This window comes from Clarias gariepinus, chromosome 2 (assembly GCF_024256425.1).
Source record: "Clarias gariepinus isolate MV-2021 ecotype Netherlands chromosome 2, CGAR_prim_01v2, whole genome shotgun sequence".
Taxonomy (NCBI): Eukaryota; Metazoa; Chordata; class Actinopteri; order Siluriformes; family Clariidae; genus Clarias; species Clarias gariepinus.
In genome coordinates, this window is record NC_071101.1 from 24208025 (window position 1) to 24234037 (window position 26013).

At 40.2% G+C, this 26013-nt stretch overlaps 1 protein-coding gene across 4 annotated transcripts in view; it reads right to left on the reverse strand.

Moving 5' to 3' along the window:
* Nucleotides 1-240: 240 nt before the first annotated feature.
* Nucleotides 241-26013, reverse strand: part of otud7a (OTU deubiquitinase 7A) — an 82192-nt gene continuing 56419 nt past the window's right edge. For 2 of the 4 annotated variants that reach the window (XM_053482654.1, XM_053482646.1), the window contains 10 exons: nt 22197-22379; nt 21376-21594; nt 18304-18405; nt 18035-18162; nt 16528-16640; nt 13546-13673; nt 13215-13364; nt 6443-6557; nt 5628-5712; nt 241-5518 (listed from right to left, as the gene is read on the reverse strand). In XM_053482654.1, the coding sequence (XP_053338629.1) occupies nt 4013-5518; nt 5628-5712; nt 6443-6557; nt 13215-13364; nt 13546-13673; nt 16528-16640; nt 18035-18162; nt 18304-18405; nt 21376-21594; nt 22197-22379 (2729 nt within the window). In that variant the 3' untranslated portion in view covers nt 241-4012. The remainder of the gene's footprint in view (nt 5519-5627; nt 5713-6442; nt 6558-13214; nt 13365-13545; nt 13674-16527; nt 16641-18034; nt 18163-18303; nt 18406-21375; nt 21595-22196; nt 22380-26013) is intronic. The other 2 variants (XM_053482637.1, XM_053482627.1) reach the window with 1 other exon arrangement.

The following is a 26013-nucleotide window of genomic DNA, read 5'->3' on the forward strand; positions in this document are numbered from 1 at the left end:
CCCTTATAAAACCCTTTAATGAGTAAGAGGTGACGGTGAGGTCACGCAGCGTTAAGCCAATTACGATAATGATGATTGAGTAATTCGCTGTCTCTCTTGAACCTTTCAGTAAACTGCTGTTAAAACATTGGACTGCTGCCTTACAGAATAGAACTGCAGCATATTCAATGTAAACACATGATTGATGTTTGTGTATCAGTGCATGCTTATAGTATCTGAGTATTTTCTTTAACATGGCAACAGTGCGTTTGTAACGTGAGTGCATAAGCCTGTTATTCTGGTTCTTCTACTAACTCTGAGTTAGCATATTAGGCTGCGAGACAAGTGACCAAACCCAATCAAACTGAGGCCCTGGTGCAAAAGCAAGGACGCGTTTCAGAACAAAGACACTATATTCCACTGTGTTATTTAGCTTTGGGTCTTAAATTCCAATCCATCCATGTTTTCCATATGCACGTTTGGAATGTGGATTTACGCACAGAGCATGACATGGAGAAAAGAGTTTATTGTCAGCTACTGAGCCACAGGGCAGTTGTGAGGCAGGTGACCTCTAAGACAGCTGCTGAGTGTCATTTCTTAACTGTAGTTGACAGACATGAACTGGAATCCTGCAGGATTATGAGTCAAAATGCACCGGGTATGTGCTGCTGTAGTCTTTTTTCTTTCCATGTGATCAATTATATGAGCAAGCGGACATTCTAATCTGGGAACTTGTATTGACCCAAACCGCCACTCGTCATAGCTCAAATTACAGGACACTGCATATAATGACACACACATACACAGGAAAACATACACATAAACACCCACACACTCTACCATACTTGCATACAATAAAAAGAAGGCACAGACAACAAACTAATCTTGTTATGTTCTTTTCCTGTTTCCTCCTTCTCTTTACATCAGTACTTAATGTGCAAATTAATAATTTAGTGTAAAACTGTCAAATAAACGTAAAATCATATTTTACAAATCTAAGACTGTGCAAGTCCATGTTTCTGTCGCATAGAAAGAAGGAAGAGGAGGGCATAGAAGGAAGGAGGAAGAAAACTCAGTAGGAAAAAAAAACACAGAATCCAGGAGACAGACACATTGAGTGTGACCATGGTTATTCACTGTTACAATGCACACCAGAAACCTGTGAGTAATGCTCCCGCGTTCATCACCCGTCTGATAGAGAGAAGCCCTAGGTGAGGATTTTACTTTGCCCATGTTTAGACATAGGGGTTAGCAGTAATGATACAGTCAGGTCTTCTAGTGCTTTTAATGGCAGAGGAATCAAGGCCTTCCTAGCAAGTTAAGTTTTAGAGTTAGAAGGTGCCTGCTATGATGTGGCTTTCTCCATCATTTATATAACACCTTTGCTTCTCTTATTAATAATGGTGGCAGAACCCAACCAAATATATCTGTTGCAATAGTTGGTGTAATATGACCGGCCGCTTTTGAGTGACTAATAATTGTTGCTTTTAAAAGATATAAACAAATTTTATCGACTTGCCCATTTTTTTTTTGACAGGATGCAATATTGGAGCAATGTGCTCGGTTGACATTTACTGTAGTTTTCCATAGTTATTATTGCACTTAGTGGTCAAAATGGCATCTACAAAAAGCATGGACTGAGGCCCATTGAGGCAACACTAACTCTGCCCCATGCTTGTTTTAGAAATGCATTGTTTGTCAGTGGAGGTGGAGCAGCGGACAGGTTAATAATTTTACCTCTTCCATGTCTGTTGCTGTTCCACTTGTACTTCTATTACTACATTAAACAGTTATTTTTTTTAAATATATAGTTTATTTCATTTGAAAGCAAGTTATCAAAATGAACACTGCCATCTTTTAGTCCATAGTTTTCAGTCCATCCCTGATTAGAAACGATTTATTTAGCAAGTTTAATCAGCAGTTTTTTTTATATAGTTATCTATAGAATTAGCTAGGTTGTTAATGTGTCTTTGGAGAGCTATTATTAGTATAGGACTACAACCACCACCAGCCCCTTTGTGTCACGCTCACATTTACATGCCCTTCATCACATCACCTATTACGCATTTGTCCTTGATTTGTGTGTGTGTAGTTAAATTCTGGTTGTATGGTTGTGTTTATCTCACTTCTGTGGTGTGTCTGTTCCAACTTTATCATTAGTGATCCCGATTCATGTCTAGGATTTTTTTCCTGTTTTTTTTTATTCCTGACACAAACAGAAATCATTATAACTGTACTTGGTTTTATGACCCATGATGTGACCCATCATAAAATTCATCAGGATTAATAATTAATTTTTTCAATTTTGGTGAGAAACATTTTCCTTCAACAGAATTGAGAATGTTTTAATCCTAAACTTTGTTTTAACTTACTTTAAACAACATTTGATTGACAACCCAGTTGTCATAGAAAAACATGAATTTTCCAGTTTAAAAACTTTTTTTGGGGGAAATCATGGTGTCAAAATGAGGCTGAGGTTCTTATTATATCACTGAATCCTTATTTAAATTTTATAAAAACAGACTTTCTGTTGATTTATTCTTGTTATTTTAAATTTAATTTAAAGTCCTCCTCATAAACAAACTCGCAATGGATGTATCTCTGCAACTGGACATGATACAGTAATAAACTTGAATTTTAAATGGGGCTTATTGAACCAGGAATCTGAAAACATGCCAACCTTCCACCACCCACAATGTGACTTAACACCTGGTTTGATGAGATGGGTTATTAAGGTCCCCCTGTCTCACCAAAATCAATGGTCACCTGCCATTTCTACATGTTAATGATTTTTTAAATCAAAATTTGTTCTAACACACTGGTGTGATTTAAAATTTTGTTTAAAGTTATTCAATTGCGGATTTCACTACTACACACATTTAACACAATACCTGAGAATTTAAAATATTTAACAATTTTTGGCACATATTTTTTTAGGGCAAACACATGTGGTCCTGTTGATAGCCTGGCATGAGTGTGTGTATGTGTGTGCTTGTGGGTTACAGAACAAGTGATGAGCAACAGCGATTACCTAAAACACACCAATGTGTAACCAACATTGACAAAGATCACAGATTTCCACTTGCTTTCACGTTTAGTCCACTACACTACAGAGGTGTATAAAGGTTTGTATTCCATTATATTGTTACTCTTGCATTGTATAAATTTGTCACAAGTAGTAGTAGTTTATTTTACAGAAGCCATTTGCTACCAAGAATGCGATATATTGCAAAACACAGCTAGGAATAAATGGCACTGTACTGCATCAGATGGTACCGGGGAGAGTTTAAATGGAATGCAAACCGATGTACACAAGGTCCAGTCATGTGCTGCACAATCAAAAGCATGTTACACACCATGCAGCACACTTTGATTTGCCACAAATGAAATTTCAGTACAATCTTCTGACACTCAGGCAGATAAAAACACACTCATTTTTGCACAAAGACAATACACTATGGCTGACATTAAGAATGCATAGATAAAAAGGGGAGGGACTGCGCTCATTACCAAACTTATTGCTTTTTAAAAAACTTCCGCGTTTATCAGTGGTTGTTCCTCCCATTCTAATTATTTCCAAAGCAAAAATATGTTACTTGCTATTGAGATATTGATTGAAAGTATTGCATTCAGATGAGTTACCCAGTAGCTTTTGGAGAGCTCAGAGGAGACTGACATATGATTTTACAGCTCTTTCAGCTAGAACTAGAAACTTTATATTACAGACTGAGCAAAATGCACAGACATGAGCTTTTACTCTAGAACAAGTAAAAGAATTTAAATTTAGACAAAAAAGACAAACCAACAAATAAAATGACAGCACAATCTCTGGCCAAAGCTGTAAATTGCAGTGTCATTTTGCTATTGAGAGAAAGGTAACAAGAATACAAGGAGATCATTCTTAAATAGATTAGAAAACGATATGCCAGTATTTGTCTATTACTCGCATAATGCAGAGGGTAATGATGTCACTGCTCTTTTAATGGCACACACACATACCAGTGTAAAACTGCATGTGTGTGTATGAGCAGGGCTATCCAGGCCGGTGGCCTTTACCCTCCCTTTCCCTGCGTTTCAGCTCCTCTCTGTAGCAATAGGAGCAGTAGTTCTCTGTCTCTGGCCTGCCATAAAACGAGCAGTTCTCCCTCTTGCAGCGCTTCTGCTGAGAGCAGTACATGGGGCAGGTTCCACTGCGGATCTTGGATTTGTCATGGCTGAGCCAGGAGTGGGGTGTGAGTTCTTCATCAGCAAACTCCAGACTGTCCCGAATATGGCTTGCATTAAAGCCGTTGGTGTAGGTGTGGGATTTGTGCTCCCCAGCCATGCTGTATGGCTGGGAATCTCCACCATGGACAGCGCGAATGCGTGCTGGACTATAGCTCTGAGAAGACAGTGAGCGGTTCTGCTGCGGATATGTGGCACAGGTCTTTAGCGTCCCCACTGGAATTTTATAGGGTTCGTCCTGGTAACTGGAGGATTGTGTGTTGCTATCTCGCAGGTGGATGACGCTGTGCCTCTGGATGGGCGGTGTATGGCTATAGTGGGCAGACACCGGGATGGGTTCCTGTCGCTTAGCACCTTGAATAGGGGAGGAGAAGGGTACGGGTGACATGGACGAGCAAGGGACAGAAGTCGAGTTTGCATTAGGGATGGGAATTGGGGAAGCAGCAAGGGTAGGGCTATTCCTCCCCTGGCCCTTTAGTGTATGGATATGGCTGGGATGCAGAACAGGTGAGCAGCTCTCGGGCGGAGAGCTGTCCGAGCGCTCTCTCTGGAATGTGCTCTCTTGTTCAGGCTTCTTGAGGGTGCCGTTGGTCTGGGGCTTTTTCTCAGCTTCAGCTTTCCTCTTTTGCTCTTGCTCAGTGCTGAAGCGCTCCTGTGCACTGCTCAGGTAGTAGCTGATCATCTCTTCATGAAACTGATGCCGGTGGCTGGTTAGCAATAGACCGGCGAATATGAACTTACGCTCTCCTTGCATGGCTGCACGAAGGATGTTCAGACTCAGCTTGACATCTGTGCTGTACTTCCAGTTATCCAGAGTCCGCTCATCTGGGTTTTTGCCGGAACTGGCCTGTTTTTCTCCAGAGGAGCTACCTGAAGCTCTGTCAGTAGGAGATGGACTTGTTGCTTTCTCTGAGGACGATGTGCTGGTAGACTGGCCTGACTCCTCTTTGCTTTCTTTGCGTGTTTTGGAGTCCTTCTTCTTGGGCTTCTGTTCACTGCTCTCTACAGCACGACCATTAGTTATAGTGGACCTGCTGATTTTGCCATGTACCAGACCACCCAGGCCACCCATGTTCTTCTTCAGCTTGATACCTAGAGTTTTGCTAAAGCTGCCCAGCTTGTTGGCTACTGAGTCAGCACGAGCCTTGTCTTTCTCCTTGTGCTGCTTGTCCTTGTCTTTCTCTTTACTGGTCTTGCCATTGTTGAGGTTGGAATTGCTGCAGACAGACTCACGGTCCGAGTCCATTGATTCAGCCAGTGACTGGACATCCTCACCTGCCGATGCAGTGGGCGACTCCGGTTGAGCAAGTGGAGCCTATAGTATCAGACAAAGAGCTGAATGAAAACAAACCTTTTGTAACCTTTTGTATTAACAATGACAAATGAACAGGCCAATAATTTTAAGAAATTAAATCTTTACGCACTCGTGTCTCTGACGGTATTCGAATCCATGTTACATTCATATAACTGTGCAGGAGGTTTAGCTTCGCCTCCAACGAGAGGATAAGACTAAAATGAAAAAAAAGAGAAAGTGAAATTTATCACAATTTGACACATCACACATGACCTGTATCTGACTACTGCTGAATGTTTTCCACTCTGATTGGACAGGGACATTTCAAGGCAATTTTTGCAATTCAGAAAATTTAACAAATTCAATTAAGTAATTTACAGATTACAGATTATATAGTAGTTACAGTAAATTTGTTAGACTCATAACATGCCTAATGAACAACTGGCTAAAAGTATAGCCAAGTTTCAAGTACTGTACATTACATAACCACAAGATATACTACAAGGATGCTTTAAAAGCATGTGGTATGGAAACAAAATAAGAAATCATAAACTAAGTATTAACGCTTACTTTATATCTTTGTACATGCTGATGTGGTCTTGTGTCTATTATTTACAAATAAAATATTGCACTTAAATCATTTAGGAAAATGGTGGGAAAAAATTGTATATCTCCATTGGGGTATATAAATAGGTGGAAATCTTCAGGTCACTAAATGCTTTTTTTCCAGAATAATAGGGAGCCTAACGCACATTGGCATTCCCCGGTCTATCAACTGGAAATCTGATGATGAGATTTTTTCCAACAAATTTCCTTATTTGAGGCACAGCACAAACAGAGCTTCCCCTGTGTAACCACTCGGTGACAGAGTGTGCCAGCCAACAGAGCCCTTAAGCCCTTGGGAAGACATGGGCCAGATAGATGGAAGGGAATGAAGGGTCTTACTTTGCCAGTTTGGTGTTGTCGTTGTCATCCCTTCCCCACTCCCAGTCTCTGCCAGGGTCCACTGCAAAGTGCAGGGCTAAAAGCTTGTGCTCAGAGTCTGTCAAAGGGATGACAGCTGTGATGGAGAGAAAAGAGGAATTTTTTCTTCATGAAGTACAATAATAAAACATAAAAATATATATATGTATAAATATATATTTATATAAATAAATATAAGGACAAACACATCTACTGACTGTATTGTGTGTCACCTCTACAATGCATAAAGGCACCGCATTCATTTAAAACCTCTGACTCTACTCCAATCTAACTCACTCATTTACTTCTTTTGCTTTCCTGGAGCATTTACCGTCAAGCCCTGTAGATATTCAGTTGTTTACAAATGAAAAGGGGAATACTGGGAAATTTGGTTTATCAAGCAAAGAGCAAAGAGATTAGGATGAGGAAGTTAAATACAGAGATGTTAATGGAGATCAAAAGAAACTGAAACTGGGACTGGAGGGAAATAAAGAATGTTCAAGTGCAGGACATTCCAGTCCCTGTTTTTGACACACTCTCTCTCTCTCTCTCTCTCTCTCTTTCTCTGATAGAACATGCAGTCTCTTCTCTCACAGTAGCGCTGACATTTGCCAAAAGCGTGCTTGGCCTGTTTCATAGTGTACCAGTAATGAGTGAACACGTTGCCTCACTCTGACTCATGTAAACAACATTATGGGTGTAATTGTTCATTTGGTGAAAGACACGTGAACAGCAGCGTGCGAGACAGACAAATTGATAGAACTAGGCGTGTCAAGAATGAAAAAAAGGAGATACACCTGTAAAAGACACATCTACTGCACTCTTTCTGAACTCCTACCCCGCTCAATTCCATTTTAACTTGAACCCTACACCTAAACTCTAACGACGCAGTCTGAAATGCAAATAATTGTTAACACTATACAAACTACCATACAAGTATGTACACGTTACTGCAAAGGTAAGAGCTTTACTACTAACACTGTGGACTATAGATAACAAGAATCCTATCTCATCATTAATGCAATAAAAACTATTTTCACACACTGGACCTATAAACTGAGATTGACAGATACAAATGTATTTTATATGGATAATCTCTGACATATTTAGATTGTACTGAAGGGTTAAAACATTCTTTGCCCATGGATTTGTAATACCACTCCAAGTGGCAGCAGTCCAGTATGTGAGAAGAAGCCAAAGTAGACTGCAGAAGGGACAAAATGACACACACACACACACGAATAAGGCACACGTGTACAAGCGGACACGGACAGTACAAGCAGGAATTTCTCCATACAGTATATCTCCCAAACAAAGATGTGTTTCAAAGCACACACCCACTTTCCTCACACAATTTCTGCCAGAACAGTGTAAGACATTGGACATGGGGTCATATCCCGAACCTTCCCTCCCCAGCCTCAGCCTGCGTTTCTGTTGATCCCACTCCAGAAGCAAACATCAGCTCTGCCAGTTCGGCAGCAGGGGATCCCAGTGTAACATACTGTATTTACTGGCCCTGCTGGTAGCAGTAGAGAGCTGTCCTTACCTCACCTCGCCTGACTGACTTCACCAAGTTGCCAGTACACTAAAACCCCGAGTTTCCAGAAATATTAGCAGCCATGAATTAGCACAGACAAAGAGACAAGAAATGGAAAAGAATGAATGAGAATGTCAGGTAGCTTTAATTCAGCGATGACTGACCAGCATCATCGTGCTTTCGATACAGTGGAAGTGGTGAGAGGTGAATGGATTACACAAACACAAGTTGCTGACAGATGACGTGCTTCTGGGATTCGGCACTCGATATTATGCAGCAATTTTCAATTCCTGTGGTTCCCGGGTACGGGATGACGTATGGCGTGTGTGTCTCGCTGCACAGTGTGGCGCTGCTTGTGGAAAATTTAGGGAGTGTTTATAAAGATTAGCTATAGAGATCAGTCATGAGAAGTATGTGTAATATAATCCTAGTCAAAACAACTCAAAGCCATAAGCCATTATTTTTTCTAGTGGATCATATTAATCACTGCATATGTGCAAATGTTTTATATGAGCTGTCTTTGGCCTGCTTCCTTTGACTAATGGCATAAAACTTAAATTACAGCTGCGAATATAACCTGAATATGAGCTTTTTTCTTGGACACATGTATCCCACAAGAGACACTCCAAGTGCCACACAAGATGCTCTTCATACACCCACACACACACACACACACACACACACACAGTATACAAAACCCCTGCTGTCAAGCATTAGACTAATTGCTTAGTGCAAGCAACCTGGATGTTGAACAGGAAGTGTCATAAAAGTGTGCGCAAAAATGTTCTCCTTTATAGGAGGATCAGTTTAAGAGCCAATCTTCAATGCCAAGGAAAGCCTGCAGGACATTTAAAATGCCTCTCGAAATAGCAGCTGAGGTTTGGTGTGGGTGGATTCCACTCGCTTAGAGACTACATCACTGGCTACCGCACATGACATTGGCAGATTAAAGCAGGCATACACAGGGACACCATTCAGGTCCAGAAAGAGGGAGGGGAGTCTGCATTACAGCCGGATACACCTGAGAGTATAAACACCCGTCAGCAAGATGAAGACCTGAAATGAGTGTAGGTGGAAAAACAAGAGGCGCAAGATTAACATTCCACTGAGCTGGTGCAGCCACAACCGTGTGTGCATGTGAAGGGAAGACATGAAAGGGGGGGCTATCACACACACTCCGAGATGAACGGAGTCTCAGTGTTCTTGAGGAAGCTGCTGGCACCTGAACACACACACTGGATGGACAGATACTAGCTGGCATGCCTGAGCGGAAGAAACAGGGTGGAGGGAGAGAAGAAAAGATCGTCGAGCCAGGCCAAAATGAAAGACGCAATGTAGCTTTCATACAAGTGGAGAGGCAAATTAAGAGCACGGCATTGTATTGACATGTTAGCTTGGGCTGATTTGCTCTAATTAGAAATGGAAGACAAGCTCTGAGACGGAGCAAGTAAAAATTAGGAGTAAATAAAGGGAAAAATGAGTCTGAGGAGTCAGTAGAAGAAGCTCAGGTTCCATGTGAGTACTTAAGTGTGAGTGGATTGTGCGCTTGAGGGGCCTCACAGCTCTATCTGTGCTGTTACAGCTACAGATGATCTCATTCAACTCAGAGAATAGAGCACTCTACTGCAATAAACAAGAAAACTAACACCCACCAACTTGTTTCACACTGTCTGCATCTGCCCTGTCAAGCTCACACTACTCCATTGATTTCTCCAACTCAGGAGGTATTGGGTTCTCACATGTCTCACACCACATACATATAGAGGTGCAATAATAACAAGATGATGTGAGATGACATCAGTTCAGAAGGCTACTATGGTAGGAGGCTCCTTTATTCTAGAACAGTGCAAGTGCACTGAATTCCACCAATTTCAAGCCTTAAATTCATCCACTGTACAGGGGCACCAAGGCACTGACGGCACATAAGTGCGGCTTCGTGCTACACAGAGCAAGTGAGACACTGCCATCTACTGGATTCTAACCAAGCATAGTGACTGTATTCAGGACAAATCACCATGCATCAAGCCATTAATACTGCCGCATACTGTACAAAAAAATATTACTATTAATTTGGTCAAGATCTTGTATTGATGAAAAGAGATTCAAAACACTCCATAAATTCTTCTTCAGCACATTTACTTGTGGCAAGGATCAAGATCACATGATGACCAGCTCATTTGTAAAAATGCTCCTTGAAACACTCGTTTACATTTTGAGCCAGCAAACATTGGCACTCTTGTCCCCAAGAAAAGAAGAACTCCATTTATGTGATAACCTGGTCATTCAGTACAATTAGATCATCAGCTTACTTTATTTCATTGTTACATAATATTGCCGAGCCTAGACCTGAGCCAATGAAGCAACACTGGATCCTAACACCACCTCCAGAGACCTGTACAGTGGGCACTATGCATGATGGGTACATGATCACTTCATGTACTTCTCTTCTACCCTCATGTGTCAATCACTCCTAGCTGTAGACCTGAACCATGGAGCAATCGAAGAACCTGGTGCCTGGTATGATCAATCATAATTTCTTCATCATGTGGATTGTTGGGTGTTTTCATCTTGTTTACTTGGGTAAGAGATGGCACCAGGATGCACTAGCATTCTCCTGGGAAACTTACTGGCGACCGACATGATATTGGGCAGATATTTTCAATGGTATGGCTGATTAGTATAAATTGTACACTTTAATTGACTTTTGTGGTGATCAGGCTTTGAAATGCCATTGTACAGTATTTTGACCTCTCCCCAATTTGGTCATTCACAGCATTAGTTTGGCCACAAAAGGGGATTGCATGGAAGGAAAAACACCCTTTGGATCCTTTATGCTTCGGGGCAGTTCACAGGCACTTGTAAAGAGTGTTTTGTAATATGTGCCAGGATATTTCAGCCAAACACCTTGTTGCTGCTTTCAGGAGATTTAGATCTGGTCATAGATAGATCATTCAACAAGATAATAAGCAACAACAATAAAGAAAGTAAACATTAAAGAGAATGTCTGTGCAGTTTTTGGAGTTGATACCTAGTGAAAACCTGTGGTCTGATCTGAAGTTCACAACCCAACTGAAGACTACACAGGAGAATAAAATGTTCTGCATGGGCTCAGAGAGTTTGCCCGAGACAGACAATGAGAAGAAAACCATATTATTAACAAATCAGATTCACTCTGTCTAAAGAATCTCCATTTAGTATTTTTATCCTGTATTCAGAAATCCCTTTCTCCAACCTTCTTTTGTTGTTGTTACAGTTTGTCTTTCAGTTGCTCCCGTCAAGGGGTTGACATCCAATCCACACACAACACAGAAAAGTTTTACACCAGATGCCCTTCCAGACACAACCCTCCCAATTTATCCGTGTTTGGGACCGGCACTGCAATCCAGTGTCCTCCAGCCCTTCTGTATCTAAGCTATTTAACAACTAGATGTTAACAGTCAATGACACAGTTATTTGCACTCCTGAAAAAAAAAAGAAATGGCAAATTCAAATATATAGAACATAAGCCTTAACAAAAGTGATCCTCATAAGAACTTTTTATTTTTAAATGGAACTGCCAGTCAAAAGGTTTGGAGACCCTGAATTACTGGTTATGGTTAAACTGTGAAAAATTAGCTCGAATAAATATATAGTGAATTCTCTGGAGTTTAAACCCTTAAAGAAAGTCCTCAAGTGCAAAAAAGAAGATCCAATATCCTTACCAACCATCTCCAACCTTCTAAGACATTACAGATATAGACTCAGTATGTAATAACTGTGCGGTTACTGTTACTGTTTAAGTAGAAGGAAAACACTTTACTGTTACTATAATACTATACACTTCATGTTTATGCTTAATATATAACACTGTCATGTTTGCATATCTTATGCCGTTATAATGAAGCTTATGTCAAAGAATCCCTCTGAACTATTATAAACAGGGGCAGCTTTACATCTGCACAATGCAGGGTTGAATAATGAAATTAAAGTTATCGTCACTCATAAGATAACAAGTAAAATTTGAGGGGAGTTTTATATTGTCTTTAACAATGCTCCTTCATGTTTCTGAAATTCTGTCTGTGGAAATAACAAGGGAAGCACGGTGTAGATTTTATTATCCTGGAGATATGCAACCTAAATATTACATAAACCAGGTGATTAAGGCTTATTATTTGTGTAGTACAGGATTAAAACCACATGACTATAATGCTTCCTTAATACTGTTTTTTGTTAGAGGCCCATTTAGATGCAAAAATCACCCTCAGTCGGAGAAGTTTAGTTGCGATTTGAATCGCCAGTCAGTCAATTGTGTCTTTTAGCAAAAACCCTGACCTCCTTTGAAACAAGCATCTTGTCAAAAAAGAAATCACCCTGCTCCATTTCACCTTTTCTCTCTCTCTTCACTTTTCTCTACCTAAAGGCCACTCTGTGCTGACTAAGGTCTGAAGGAATGTCTCCTGAATAATTGATTGCGGGTAATTAGATCTCAGATACGCATTATTCATGGGGATGACACTGGGCCTAATCTTATTTTCTGTTCCTGAATCATGTTCACTAATTTGAAAAGGAACAATGTAGTAAACACTATGCTTGAATGCCATCATCCTGCCCCCTCACTTCCCAATACACCCAACCAACACCACATATGCCTGGAGCATAACTAAGAGACTGGAACACTCGTAGACATTTAATGTTGCTGTCTAGGGCTTGCTAGATTATTATCCCTAGTTTCATCATTTAGTTATAGGGCACTTTATCCATCATGCGCGTCTGTGAGGCTGGATCCCAGTCTGAGAGCTCTCAGTAATCTAATGAACATTTTACTTCCAAAATTGATTCTGTATATTGCTGTGATTGCTTTGGCATAAAAATCATAATGTAAGAAAGTAAACATTTCTGAAGGAGAAGTGCCTACTGTCTGTTATAGTAAGCAAAAGGCCAGGACAAGTTCTTGCATTGGAAATATAAAAGGAAACACACATGATTTCATGACAGCAAATAATGTGTAAAAGACATCTGCTTGTACGAATGAGTTCTCTTTATGTACACTACAGTAGGTTTCACTCATTCATTCAGTCATCTTCTATATCATTTATACTACAGGGTTTTGGGGGGGCCCAGGAGCACAAGGAGGGGTACAGTACCTAAATATAAAAATAATTGTAGCTGCAAATATAACCTAGCAAAGGATATGACAAATCATGAGTTCTCACTTATTGGGGTTTCTCAGCTGCTTACCTTGCTCTCTCTGCTGGTCTCTCTGCTCCATAGAAACCAGTGCAGAGAAGTGAGCCTGGTCATATGCCAGCACCAGTGGAGAGCAGTGGCATCGGTTGGGTGGAACCTCCAGGGGCAGGTAGAGCCCTCCAAATGGAATAGGTGCAAAAGCTGTAAAGAACAACAAAGAATGCATCATGCATATCAGCTGAATGAAGTGTGAAATGTAAGAGATAAAAAATATGTTTGTAAGCAAGCTAAGTGCCAGGATGGTTGTATAGTGTATTAACACGCATGCGTGTGTGTGTGTGTGTGTGTGTGTGTGTGTGTGTGTGTGCGCGTGCGCTGGCACCTTCTCCCCCAGAGTCTCGGAGCATGGTGTCAGCCACCACCACGATGGGCCTCCTCAGCACATGTGCCAACACAAACACATGGAACTCCTCCAGACTCTCATAGACAGGGTCCTCTGAATTATCCACCCTGTAGAACACAAAGTCACACAAGTTACACAAGATATAATCATCGGGATTTCACTTCTTTTAGGTTTCTTGTTTATATGCTCAATTGCTTTATGAAAAAGGCAAACGTGAACTTTGGGCTCTTGTGTTTCCTCCTCCACCATCCTTCTCGCTTTGTGGAGGGACTGCATCGTTATGGACACACGGAAAATGTTCCACTGTTTTGTTATGGCCCTACTTGTGCTTAATGATCGTTTTAACTGCCTGTGTGTGTTTTTATATTCATTACCCAATTTGTGTGGGTCAACAACCATCTGTCTCTTTTGTGTTTCTTCATGGTAATGGATTACAAAGAAATTTTACAACCATAGTGGTGGGGGGAGGGAGGTTGGGTTTCCAATAACAAAACGATGCCGATAATTCTGGAGTTGCAAATCTTACAAACTGTAAAAAAAAATAAAAAGATGCATGAGCGAAACCCCAAAGGGCCCTTGCGTTGGTAGTTCTTGATCAAAGTAGAGGTCAAATCAGCATTCCACATGAAACAGCGATATTTCACACACTCTTTTTCACCCTGTGCTGAGTGGACATCTTTACTAGAGGTCGTGCCTGAATGTCTGATGACTAACACAGGCTGTAACATTCAGTAAAGTATAAAAGGCTCTAAGCTTAGCTACAAAAGCTGCATCTGTGTGTATATGATAATAATAGGTGCAGAAGGGGGGTGAAAAAGAGAGAGAGAGAAAGAGAGAGAGAGAGAGAGAGAGAATAGATATACAGCCACCGTTTGCTCCCTTATGGGAATTTAACAAAATGAAGTCCTCCCTCACTTCCACACACGCACACACCTACTGTACATAAACACTCCCAAACACACTAAACACACAGACTCCCAGAGCAGCGCTGCCAAACTTTAATGAAGAGTCTTTTAATAAGCAATTCCCCCATCATTCAATTTATATGCACATTGCTCTCTAGGCTGCTGTTTGTGCTATCATGATTAATAACCATCACACAGCACAATTCATCACTCATGTAACTGTACTGTACTTATTGCTTTCCTTATTTGACGAAAAGGCTTTTAAACGCTGTTCTTTTTTTTTTTTTTTACGTTTACATGTCTAAAAAAAATTTATAGGTAACATAATGAAAACATAATAGAAAAGTAGTATTTGTGTAATCTTCACTACTTTGTGCATTTTGATTACAACAATAATATCATGCTTAAACAATGATCCAGGTTTTACACAGCACAGTAATGCCAATGGTGTGAAGAAAAAAAAAGGAAACTGATTCAGGGCCCTAAATAAAAGTTTTCTATCAGTAGCATACAGTATAAATGTGTCCAGAGTACGTTGTACTTCAAAAGCATGCTTAAACTGAAAGCAAAGACCTGAGCTGCACATATCATTGTTTTTCATCAGAGCGTGTAGATTTCACAACACAAACGAAGTGAAACCGCACTCTGCTCACACGCACAGCGCTGTTTCCACTGTGTAACCTTATGACCTGATGTAAACTCTGCTCAACTGTTTAACAGAAATCTGGAGGAGCAAAACAAAAACACGATTTAAACATTTAACTGCTTAGAAAAGTGGAAAAAAATTGCAATTCAGAACAGAACGCATTAACACACATCAGATATTCTACACACTCAATCAACGATGGATCATTATAACAAACACTGCTTAAACATTTTTCACTGAAATGCTAAACACTATATGTTACTTGCCATACCAGACCACCAGGGGGCAATGTTCTAAACAAGCTATTACCAATCCGGTCTTCACAATGGTGAGCACGTTTCCTTATATACAGCAAAGAAATAACTTTAGAATAAGTGAAGCATGCTAAATTTGTGCGTAGTGTATATATATATATATATATATATATATATATGTCTACATATCTAAGACACACTGCTATAATCAACATGGCTCTATAAAGAGGTCATATAAAGGATTTAAATCTAGTAGATGTTGCTAATCTCTTGTGAAATTTAATAGCTTAAATGCACGCACAGATGTTGCCCCTCCCTGCCTATCGCAGATTAGTGTTGTAACTCCTCCTAAACCACAAGCTAAGATTAAGGGATTAATTGTCCTAGACGAGTACAAAATAGGTAACATCACTCTCCCACAACATTCACAGGATACCTGGATACCACGGAAAACCTTTTCATTCAAAATATACCAGTTGCAACCTGCACTTATTCAGGTAGCACAATTTTATATTACTTGACTCGTTTCAATTCAACAACAGAGGCAAACAACAATGCAACAATGCGCTAAAACGTACAATAAATACCTTTATCGTGTTTATCTTTAGCAAATGCTTCTGTTTGTCTTTGGGATTACATTTGTAAATGTAATTGGTCCTTTTTATCTATATAAATACAGAAGATTTACACTGTGACTTACTTGTACACATTACATGCAGTCTAAACCTGGTAAGAAAATTGAAAAGCAAGACTTTACACTGTCCCCTGGCAAGATGGAGCTGATACAGGACAACGTGTTATTGATCACAGGTTATAGATCACATAAGAATGAGTTTCATCAAAATAAATTGAAATTATAATTTTATCATGCAAAATCTGAATCTGTATTTAACTGACTTGCAATGAAAATGTTATAGAATGTTTTTTTATTTTATAGTTGATCCAATGATATGTAGGAGTGTGCATATCACTGTTCTTCATAGACAAACACAGTGGTCTGTTTACCACTACAGGAGCGATATAATGCTTAGAGTGTAAAGGTTGTTGGATGGGAAGAACGTTTAAATGGTGGAAGAATATATATCTATAGTGTAATGGGATATGTGTGTATGTATTTATGTCAGCCTGTGTTTGTGTGTGGGCTGATGAGCTTTACCCTCCACTGGTGTTGCCATTTTTGCTGATATGTGTTCGAGGCTCGCTGGAGGCCAACTTCAGCAGTTCGTTCCACTCCCTCTCCCACTCTTCCTCTGTGTACACCAACCCTGACTATAGAAAGAGCAAGAGAGTTAGTCAGTGGGTAAGGGTGAATAAGGTAACCAATGGAAACACACCCACTCCTACATTCTCTCCTCCGCTTTCACATGCATTGAACCATCTCCACCTTCTCTACAGTATAGATCAGGCAAACCACACAGCACACCCACACTTTTCAGACAAAGGTATTCACTCGCGCTGCTTATGAGTGTGACATGACATGATGACAGCACGGCTTTCAGGGCAATGCAGGATTAAATGAAAAGGAGAAACGAAAGGCTCATACAAGCACTAGTTGTTATCTGTTTCCACTTCAGTGAAGTCTGATTATAAGGATTGAGGCTTAATAGTGAACATTGTTCGGTTGCTCATCTACAGTAGCAATAGGGACTAATTATTGCTAAGGAGGCTAGGAAAAAAGAGATACTCAAACGACCTCTGGATGAATATAAATGCATCCTTGCTTTTATACTAGCCATTTTTTTGGGCTTCATGTTCCACCACCTTTTACATCCAAACCCATAGGAAAGTACCAAGGCAGGTGAAGAACGCATTTACTCCCTTACTCTCTATACCGCTTGTTCTGTAATGGGGGGTGGGAGGCCTGGAGCATATCTCAGGGACCTTGGAGTAGAAGGTAGGGTACACCCCAGATGGGGTGCCAATTCACTAAAAGGGCGCACACACACACACACAAATTACCCTACTGGCGGCACGGTGGTGTAGTGGTCGATTCCCGGCCAGGCTTGATTCCCGTCTCTGTGTGCATGGAGTTTGCATGCTCTCCCCGTGCTTGGTGGGTTTCCTCTGGGTACTCCGGTTTCCTCCCACAGTCCAAAGACATGCAGGTTAGGTTAATTGATGTTTCAAAATTTCCCTAGTGTGTGAATGTATGTGTGTGTGCCCTGCGATGGATTGGCACCCTGTTCAGGGTGTACCCTGCCTCCTGCCCTAAGTCTTCTGGGATAGACTTCAGGCTCCCTGCGACCCTAAATACAGGATAAAGCGGTATAGACGATGAGTGAGTGAAATTACCCTACACTGCATGTCTTTAGAGTGTGGGAGGAAACCGGAGTACCTGGAGGAAACCATTAAGCACTTGTGAGGCTAGAGTGCTATGCTAGGCTAGAGTGATGTGGAAAGCAGGTGCCTTTAAAATGGTTTACAATTTGTTATCAAAAAGGTCCAAAGCATTTATACTACAAGGCCTGCTACTGACCAACATAGTAAATTATTATAAATCAATAAAATGGCTAATAAGAGGCACATCGTAGGTGTCACGAGTGCTATTTTTTCATTTAAGCAAAAATATTCTCGGGGAAGTTTTATTTTTCTCTGGAAACAAATCTAGATTACAAGCAGCCTTACTGCTGTATTATGAGAATGGTGGTTCAAGTGAATCACACCTCTTTGTTTTGCTGCGTCTGCTGCCATCTCCACCTCCTCTTCAAAGCCTCTCTTTCTGCCCCGTTCTTCATCATGGCATACAGGCTCTTCCGGAGAACCAGATCTCTGTCGTGGAAGCCCCACATTCCTGGGAAACAAACAAAAAGACATTTCTGTCACCATACAATGGTTTATTACATTAGGCATTTTTACACTGTGTGAATAGGAGTTGTGGTGCTCTGTAACACTACAGGAAGTATTTTAAAACAAACTGCTTTGGAAAGCTTACCTAAGGAAGCAGCATGGAGCAGGCAGTTGCCATCCCCAGTAGTTGCTAACGGCAGGAGCTTTTTACAGCTTGTACATATGGTGGACCACCAATTCAGACGGCCTGCAGAAATACAGCGATTCACGTTCAGCCTCACTACACTTTTAAGAAATACTCAATGCATTGCAAAGTAATTGATCATATACATGGTAGGGATGTACATAAGAGGACACAAAAGTTATGGTTTTGGATGTACCTAGGTTTTAAGTCGGAACAGTGAAGAGAAAATGAATGTAACTTGAACAAAATCAAATATACCTACGTCTAGGTATCCAGGTGCTAAGTTGATTAACAATCATAACAGCACTATCTATAGCAAACTGTGCTAACAATGGCTCTTTTAAGTATGACATATTTAAAGGATATTTTTTAAACTGTTGTTTTTGTACCGTTTGCTTCTGGTGCTGGAGTTGTTACTATTTTTGCACAACAACAGTTTTTTGCATTGAACCCTGCTTTCTCAAAAAAGTTAATGCGAAGCAAGTCTTTCAGAACATAACATACAACCACAACAAACAGTCAATTTCCAAATCTGTGTTGTTGTTTTTTTACCAGGTTACAGAGTGACACCAAATATGTCAGCACACAGTTACAGAAATAAACAACGTAAAACTTCTTACCTTTAAATGCACTATACTGTACATACATGTATTCACTTTAGATTAATAAACATACTGTACAGTCATATATGTTTGGTAAACCTTAATCACTGAAAAAATAGACATTACTCCTTTCCAACTTTATCTTTCGAACACACTGATGTCAGAAATAATGAAATTCCACCCGGAAATTAGTGCCTAGGATGGAACGCTGTCTTACTGTATGTTTTAAAATAATCTCGTCCCACCTGTGATATTTGAATATCTTGCTCAGACATATCCTGCCTCTTCCTATAATGTGAATTAATCAAATTAATAGGGAAAATTGCCAAGCACAGCCAAGTTAAAGCTAGACTGGATTCACTCCGGCTCATTACACCAGTCATATATTGCATGCATAAGTCATATCACAAGAACAATAATGCACAATGTTCAAGGATTTCAACACTTAGTTGTAAACTATACATGTAATAAAAGCAAAGCAAAGTCCTATGTAGAATCCTACAAGAGAGTGTTTCCTTTTGGAATTTGAAAAACCCTTAATTATCTCAGTTAATCACACTTGATACCACTTACGTTATTTTAAGTGTGTAGATTAATTCAATGTACATTATGGTCTATCAGAAAATTTATTCATTAAATCATCATCTCTAATGCTTATCCTGTATACAGGGTCAAAGGGGGTCTGCAAAGCTGGAGACTATCACAGGAGACTTAGGGCACAACGCGGGGTACACCCTAAAAATGGTGCCAATTCATCGCAGGGCGTGCACACACACACACACACACACACACACAAGCACCGGGAAATTTAGGAAAACTAATTTACCTAATCTGCATGTCTTTTGACTGTGGGAGGAAACCGGAATATCCAGAGGAAACACACCAAGTACAGGGAGAAGATGCAAACTCCATGCACACCTTTAGAAAATTCTTTTACTGTATTTTAAAATACTGACTCATAATTTTCATGCAATTAAAACACTTTTACATTTTAAATATATTTCCTTTTTTAGAGGTAAATATATAGAGTAAATATATTTTAGTGAATATCAATATTTTAGTGTGAACTAGCAAAATGGGATAGAATATATAATTCTAAGATCTCCATTAGTCACACATACAGTAACCTCAGCTTTTAAAAAAGACAGACTGCAAAATACAGATTATGAAAATCCCTGTTTGTGGTAATCACTCATATCACACAAATAAGATTTTAGGACTGAAAAAGCGTGAGAGCATGCATTTAAGCTTCATGTACGAAATATTCGTACGATATCCCCATTAAATTCATAATTCAACATAATAAATTTATCAAATGCTCTATTATTTTCAAATCCTATAAATATTGCTAGAATTCATAAATAATCCAAAAAATGAAACCCATTTATTTCTGGCTTTATCACTTAAAGATTGCAAGGAGGCTGCACTTTCAAACAAATATCGTTTTGCTGATATTCTCTTCATAACATCGCTGCCTTTCCTGCACTGTGGATGACAGTGTACTAGGTAACGCCACTTCTCTCCAGGGATGGGAATAGAGCCATCTTTAGAGTATTCTGTCCCCTAGCCTCCCACCCACAGTGCTTAAGGTGTGCTGCTTCAGGGACGTCTAAAAGCCATACTGCATGCACCCGGCTCACAGCTGCACCACAAACATCCTGCACTTACAGCTGCCAAATATGCTCACACTGGCACCTCATGAAATAACACAATCTGAGATTAACACCATGTAGCAGGTTGTGCACAACAAATTAAAAAGTGAAGCTGGTAATTTAATATAGTCCATTCTGGGAACAGTTGACTAACTGCTTCATCTCAAATCTCCAATTACTTCTTTCATTATTATGCAAATTTTATTTTTATTTTTTGCCAAAAAATGCTGCATTTCCTTTTTAGGATACAATTACTGAAATTTGAGCTGAAGTAGAGTTCTGTGTTTCATGCACTGAGCTCTACTCCCCTCAGGGAGTCGTGACTGAGAGGGATTTTAATCTCTCCAAGACAAAGGCAGATGGCAGATAATATCTTAATCACAAACATAATTGGTTGTGGCTCCATGTCGGTTCTGGCTAAAGAATGCTTTGCACTGATGTGGTAGTTTAACTCCACTTTGCTACTGATCCAAAACAATGCCTCGAAATTACGCTGGTGTGCTCCGTTCAGGCCCGCGTGCATGCACATGACTCCTGCAGCTTCAGTAGAGAAAGACAACACCCACACAAAAGGGACACTGTGGACATTGTTACAGATGCTGTCAGAAACACTTTTGATGAGGCTGAGGGCGGACACAGGCACAATACCAGTGGCAAACTGAATACAGCGTCAGCTTATCACTCGAAGACAAAGCGCTAACAGAGCTTACAGTCTGTGCTATAGCAGTCAGGCCTAAGCAGAGCCTAAGCCGTGTCGCTGGTTTCGAACAGACCCTCACCTGCCTGCTCCAACGCCACCATGGTGGATTGCTCAATGAGGTCACGCTCGATAAAGTTGCGGAAATCCTCGCTGTACACACTCAGGTCGGGTAGCTGGAAGGTGTAGATGGGCATCTCGAGAGGCAACTGCTCCCTGGTGCACTCGCCTGTCACGTGCATACGTGCCAGAGACATGATGGCAGAGCTGGCGTGTGAGATACCCCGAGAGAGGCGCTTCTCTGTTGCACCAGAAACAGAAACAGAGGGATGAGGGGGGTGGATAGAAAAAATCTGTCAAGTCCTGTATACGTAAAGTGCAAAGCCCATTAAATGTTTGTGTGTGAATGATTTGGGTCATTTTGCCTTTTGTGAGGACATCTTTTTTTTTTTTTAAACAAAGTTTTTTTACCGTGTTTACCTTCCTTTAGATTTATGATGAAAACACTTTACTGACATAAATAGGGATTTTGTAAATAAATTATATCTTCACATACATTATTTGGCCATTTTAATTATTTCTATCATCATAACATAATAACATGAGTGCATGGTAATACTTTACACTGTCTTGCGGCTATGAATTACACATCTCTGCTATCCTTGTTTCATGCCAGTGGTATGCAAAAATTTAAACTGAACCATATAAGTGAGGCAGAAACCTTCAAATATTCAAACCTCATGTTTAAAATTCATGGGATGAATAACATAATAACGTAATACTTACCACATGCCAGGTGCATTAAGGTGCATTATAAATATGCTGAACTGTTATCATCATTTACCTTTTCATCTACATCACCACTGATACAGTAGCTAGCAGTAGTGCGGTTGTTTGACGTACCCTGAGTGTTCTCTTCTTGCTTTTGCAGGCATTGCTCCAGCTTGTTGAGGTGCTGGGGGGTGCCACTGCGCTCCGGCTGCTTGTAGTAACGACCCTCGTTAAATACCTGCGGCAGGTTGGCAGTGTGGACCTGCCGCAGCTGCTCGTAGTCGCTCAGAGCAGCGCTCAGGTCCCAGTTTTTACCTGGACATACATAAACACACGTATCCACACAAAAGGACTGTAACTACTGTATAGTTGAAAGCAAAAGAGGAAAAATACTGTAAGGAAATTCATTGGATATCAACAGTGTGACCAGGGATGGATCTGCTGCAACAAGTCTAGCCCTTCATGTCATACATTTGTATGCCTTGAATATATGCATAAAATATACTTAAAAGAAAGGATACCATTAAAGAGATATAATGTATTTCTAATATTTGATCTAATTGTGACCTGTCCATGTCCATGTTTAAATCAATTCCCAAAATTCATTAAGTTCATCTTTCAAACACTCAACTAATCTCACCTGAGCAAATGGACAGATGGACGGGCAACACCAAAATGTAATCTTTCCACCACCTAGTGGCATAAAAACACATTTCCCACCACATTTAGGGAACTTTTTATTAGGTTTGAGATTGTAAAGAAGGCTAGAGTTAATCGAGAATGTTCATTCATTCATCCATATCACACTGAGTGGAAAATGCAAATGTAATAGTTTGGTAATACAATCTTTTTTTTATTTTAATATCTTAAAATATATAATATTTATTTGTGATTGTGACATTTTTGGACATGATTTGGGAAATTTGTAAAACTTAAATGATTTGCTGCAGTAAATTAGTATGTTTTAACTTCTTGGCATTCAACCATATAGCAAGAAACCCACTGTAAGGACTTGCTACTGTTGGTGTGATCACACTCTAGCACCAACAAATTACACACTCTAGAATGTAACAAATTTAATAATAGCGATAATGGCAAAAATGGGTTACCTAAAAATGTCTTAAATGGGTGAAAAAAAGCCCCTTTTTACCCTGTATGCGTTATTTTCACAAGAATGAAATACACTGTGTTCATTTTTATCGCCAGGTGATAAATAAATACGAATACACATGCCTTGCTATATCCCGTAATCTAAACCCAGTTCCTCACCCAGCAAAAGTGTTAAAATGCTTAAAGACCTCATGAAACTCCAGACAACAGAGTTCCGCTTCATATCACGCTGAACAGGAAGAAACACTCACGCTAGCTTTCACAGCTAATGTAACTGCTTTATCATGCGGACCATTAAAGCCTGCACTTTCATGATAGAGTGGCTACTTAGTAATATCTTGAATACGTACAGAGAGGTTTGTATCAGGCAGCGCTCTTAATTTAAATGGGAATGTGGATGGCTAAGGCTCCAGTAAGGATGTAGAGGAGAAAAAAGGCACTGTGATTGAAAGTGACAGTTACCTCTACACACACACACACACACACACACACACACACGGCTGCTCCCTCCTTCTCCTCCAGCTGCATTCTTATCTTTGTGACAGACAGTGCTTCCAGGGCAGAGAGAAGCAGGTCAGAAAGAACTCTTATTATAGACCTCCAGCCTTCACGCTACTCTACAGAGAGAAACCTTTACTCTACGCGGCTAACTAACACAAGGCTCAGACAGACAACAGCGTGTGAGCATGTTAGCTAGTGTGAAACATAACAGACTTGACGTCACCGTACCCAATTAAGTGTCCCACTCAACAAGACACATTATTCTCACTGCGTCACTGACTAAAATCTCTGCAACCTCGGTCCAAAAAAGAGAAAAATAAATAACTATGTAAACCCCTCCCCATGCAAACTATGAGACGGCACATGAATCAATGCAAATCCTGTTCATTTTATAGATCTCTGTTATCCGCCAACGAGCCAAAGAGCCGTTTTTCAAAGGGAAATTACACTTTAGTCGAATGGCCATTCAGCACTTTGAATACATGCATACATGCATCCTGAAGCTTGGGGATTATTATAGTCTCAAGACATGGACAAACCTCTTAACAGCTCTTCTGCGTAGTTTTTACATTGAATGGTGCAATGTTACACAAACAGGATCATAAACTTACCAAGCACATCACAGTACATAAATACTGCAGAAAGTACCAGTATAACATCAGTGTTAGATGACTTTAAAAATCATTTATTTCCAACTTAAGAAAATACTGACTACAAGAAAACAGCACATTTTTGGAGGCTCAGGTGTCTAATGAATGGAAGCAGCTCAAAGACGCTGACATTCAAAATGATATTTCTTTAGTGACTAACCCTGGCTTTTTGATTTGCAAAGACGATTCTTCAGCAAAAAAAACGATGCGAAAAGTGACAGATGCAAGGACAAAGAACCCTAATCTAGCAGATAAAAAAATCAAGTGAGGAAAAAAAACAATAACTGCTAGATTGCATAAAGTTGTATAATTCAACTAAACTCAATTTATATATATTTTTTTTTTTTTCTTTCTTTGCATGGAGATACAGAATATAAAAAGATGGTGGTGGTGGTGGCATGGTGGCTTAGTGATTAGCACTGTCGCCTTTGAACCTCAAGGCTCTGGGTTAAATTCTTGGCCAGGTTCGATTTCCGCCCCGTGTGCATGGAGTTTGCATGTTCTCCCCGTGCATTCTGGGTTTCCTCCGGGTTCTCTGGTTTCCTCCCACAGTCAAGTGACATGCAGATTAGGCTAATTGGTGCACCCAAATTGCCTGTAGTGAGTGTGTATGTGTGTGTGCCCTGCAATAGATTGGCACCCTGACCTCGTACCCCTGCAATAATTTCCTGGGACAGGCTCCAGACCCCCCAAAAACCTGTTTACAGGCGGTAAGATGATATATTAGCGGTATAGACGATGATTGAGTGAGAAAAGCCGTGGTGGTGTAAAATAGTCATTTAAGAGCTGTAGTACTTCTGAAGTCCACTGGAGGGTGACAGTGCACATATCATATCGAGTGACGACACCCTTTCCAGGAAGACATTAAAAAGAGTTTTGTGCCAGTGAGGATTAACGTAGTCAAACCCCTGTAGTAACGTTCACCTCGTCTGAACGAAATAAAGAAACGAAAAGGAAAAAAAAAACATTTTGCATCATAAAAGCACAACCTGGTGTCTTCTTAGCATTCATCTATTATTTTAAAAGCAAATCAACTGTGCATACAAACTCAGAACAGAATGATAAAAGTGCTAATGTAACACGAACAGTGTGTCTCAGAGTCTGTAGCCTCGGCCGGAAGGAACAGCCTTGCACACAAACGACACACAAACAATCAGCATAGCTCACGAGAGACAAGAGACCCAATGGTTGGCACTGAATTCTCTGATACAATTAGTTAGAGGCAGCTATCGTGATGTGAGTCTCCAATCCATACACTCCATAAGGCATCTGACAGCACAGTGTGGGGAACCCAGCCTGAGCTGATTGCATACTTACAGTGTTTCCCTAATAAGCACTGATTCTAGACCAATGCTTCATGCTGACAAAGATAGCTAAAATGTGGCGACAGCAGAGACTAGATTTTCCACCTTAAATACTACGAACCCTGAAGCTCAGCATGACACAACCTGATCAGTATTAACATTGTCTGTTTCATTCATAGTGAGCTCTGAAGTCTAATCAAGATTGATTATGTATTATCTGAGTGAAACGTCCAATCAGAACGAGAGCTCCAGTGAAAGACACCACAAGCTCCAGGTGACCTTAAGATTACAAGGAGAAGTGAAGGGTGACTTCAGTCAGCACTCTTGATTGTGTCTCCATGGGGGATCCAGCATGTAATCAGTGATGAGAATTCATACATCTAC